Source organism: Dipodomys ordii, unplaced genomic scaffold, assembly GCF_000151885.1.
Source record: "Dipodomys ordii isolate 6190 unplaced genomic scaffold, Dord_2.0 Scaffold101, whole genome shotgun sequence".
NCBI classification, from domain to species: domain Eukaryota; kingdom Metazoa; phylum Chordata; class Mammalia; order Rodentia; family Heteromyidae; genus Dipodomys; species Dipodomys ordii.
In genome coordinates, this window is record NW_012267317.1 from 1,139,858 (window position 1) to 1,142,870 (window position 3,013).

Sequence of the window (3,013 nt, forward strand, 5' to 3'; positions counted from 1 at the left end):
TCTCACCCAGGACGGGCACCTCCCTCTCCTCTCACCCAGGACGGGCACCCTCCCTCTCTCTTCTCACCCAGGATGGGCACTCTCCCTCTTCTCACCCAGGACGGACACCTCCCTCTTCTCACCCAGGATGGGCACCCCCCCTCTCCTCTCACCCAGGACGGGCATCCTCCCACTCAGTCTGCTGCTCTAAACCCCAGCCTGGAGTCTCACAGCAGCTGACCCTCCTCGTATACCACACAAGTCCAGCTTCTGGACTGCCGCCACCATCTCCAGCACCCTGCCCCTCAGGCTGTAGTCCTTTCTCCAGCCTGCTTTCCTGTACAGCTTCTCTACTTTGGCTCCCCGTCTTCAGGACCGACCTGAACCGTCCATTTTCCCCCTTCGCCATCTCCTCCCTACAGGGGCCGTCATGTATCATCATCCACGAGGCTTGCCCCTACACTGCTTTGTAAACCCTAGGACACAGGAGGTTGAAGGCAGCAGGAAAGAAGCTGCCCGTTCTCACTTCCGTCATCAGTCCAGGAGGGCGACCGCAGGACTTCCCTCTCAGACCTCTCCATGTCCTACTCCCAGCTTGACTGAGAAAAGTGAGGCCCTCCAAAGAACCATGAAGATACCCCATCCACTGACCCCCAGGCAGCTGTCTGCCACACTCACGGAGTGCCCCAGCTCAGCCCTGCTCAGCACACTGCCTGTCAAGATGTTTTTCCCCTCACCTACATGAGTGCTAACTAGTCTTTTCTCCAGTGTGTGGTAAGATCCTCCCCGTCTGAAATAAAGACCCTCAGTCAAGTAAATCACTCCCTCCCACCAATCACCAATAGCTCTGCTGGAGACAGCACTGTTAGGCCTGTCCACACTGCCCTCCTGCGCCCCTAATCACTGGCTAAGACCTTCCTTCCACTGAACACAGGCACTCATTTCCTCAGTACTGTCCTCCTGCCTCGTACCTCCACCAGATTCTCCCCTCACATAAAAGTACCTCAGGTCTCCCAACCAGTCAACACCCGCCTGCAGAACCTGAGATCTGTTAGGCACTGGTGATGCCCAAATCTGCACTTTGGCCAAGGCTCTAAATGTGAACCTACAATAGCCACTGCCCCGACATGTGGGTGCTGTCTTGGGTTTGACAGGACCGGAACAGAGCTCCCACCTCTGCCAGCTCCGGTGTGTGCTCACCAACCCAGTGCTCAGGCCGGCCACCCCTCCATCTAGAGGCTGCCACGCCAGCAGGGGTCTCTCCTCGGCTCCCTCCACTCCTACAGTCACTTCCCACTACATGCCTCTTTCACCCTGGTTCCCCCAAAGCCTTATTCTGAAACGTAGTAGTAAAATGACCCTTCCCAAACAAACCAATGCTGTGTCACTCCTCAGTACAAGCCAAGTCCTGAGGATGGCTGCAACAGGCTTGACTACACTAGTGGTCTCGCTTTTAAATTATTTGAGCAAGTTTTTTGTTTTTTGTGACCGTCTTGCCTGGAGGACATCTCACTACCTGGCTGTCCTCCTCTGATTTCCTGACCGACCTCCTCCCTTCTCCTCTCACATCCTGCACCTAGGACTGAACCCATCAACACTCCTACTACACTCCCTTGATGGACTGACTGCCAGGCCAGGAGGAAGCAGGCGACTGACAGAAAGCTTCTGCTCAAACGGTCTGGCCCTCCAGGAGCACATCCAGAGCATATCCAAGCATATACAGAGGGGACACGTTTCAGGGGAGCTGTACTCCAGGGTAACTGTGCTTCAGGGGAGCTTTCTCAACAGCCCCTACCTCCAGTAACCCCATTCCTGTCATGGTAACACCAGAAGTTATCAGGTCACAATAACGGAGACAACCAGGCTCCTCAGCACCGGCAGATAGGAACTAAGGGGAACAGCCCAAGGAGGGGGCAGAGGACAGGGACACACACCACTGGCCATATTCTCCCCATGACACATTCCAAGCACTACCTCTAGGAGGGTGCTTCACCCTGAGAGCATGCTCGGGACCGTCCTCTCAACCACAAGACAAGACAGTAAGGGAAAATGTATCCAAGTAAAGGGAGGTAGACAAGGCAACCAAGCTCCTCACAAACCTGAGCCTGAAATGAGTCTGGCCACCAAGGGCTCCAGCCCAGCCCCAAAGCCTCCAGAGGCATAAGCCATGGGCTTCAATCAACTGGACAGACACACACCTTGAACAGGGGTCACCACGGTGCCTTTGAAGTGCGGGTTGATGTGGATGTTCTTGGGCTGCTGCGGGGTCACGGGGGGTGGGGCAAGCATCATCCTCGGAGCCTCCATTGGCGGGGGCATGTGAACGCCCTGTGGCGGGGAGGGGTGGTGGGGGTGCTGCAGGGGGAGCAGGGGCTGGAGCTGCTGCTGCTGGAACAGACTTCTGATTGGCTGCTGCTGGGGTGGGGGTGGGGGCGGGGGTGGGGGTGGCTGTGGAGGAGGGATTAGCCTCGGAGAGTGAGCCTATAAAACACAAAACAAGAGAAATTTATGGAAATCCACACTCATAAAAACAAAGGGAAGGAATTCACATGTATTATAAGCTTGTAATGCCAAATTTATCATCTTTAAGGAGCTATACCAAGGGGTTTCAATGCAACCACGTCAGTTTGTGAGAACAGTGCATCTTGACCAATGTCATCATTCCACTCCCAACTGTCTCAACCCCACCCATCACCCTCAAGTTGCCTAGTTCCATTTTTACATGGTACACTGAATATTGACTATAGTAACTATCCTTCCTCTCTCCACTAGTCTTCTAGCTTCCTGTTATTTATTTTGTTAAACTGTAGGTCAGCTGTTCAAAGGAGTTACACCATTGCACCCCTCCCCTGTGTATATTTTAGTCAATCTGTTTCTGTATACATGCATATGGCCCTGCCTATGTTTTCATGTATGATTTTAATTTAGAAATAATTTCCAGCCGGGCGCTGGTGGCTCACGCCTGTAATCCTAGCTACTCAGGAGGCTGAGATCTGAGGATCGCGGTTCAAAGCCAGCCCGGGCAGGAAAGACC

At 53.9% G+C, this 3,013-nt stretch overlaps 1 protein-coding gene across 1 annotated transcript in view; it reads right to left on the bottom strand.

Moving 5' to 3' along the window:
* Rbm33 (RNA binding motif protein 33) overlaps positions 1 to 3,013 on the bottom strand; it is a 97,706-nt gene that overhangs the window by 38,333 nt on the left and 56,360 nt on the right. The window contains exon 10 of the mRNA XM_013027207.1: positions 2,178 to 2,460. Coding sequence (XP_012882661.1) covers positions 2,178 to 2,460 — 283 coding nt within the window. The remainder of the gene's footprint in view (positions 1 to 2,177; positions 2,461 to 3,013) is intronic.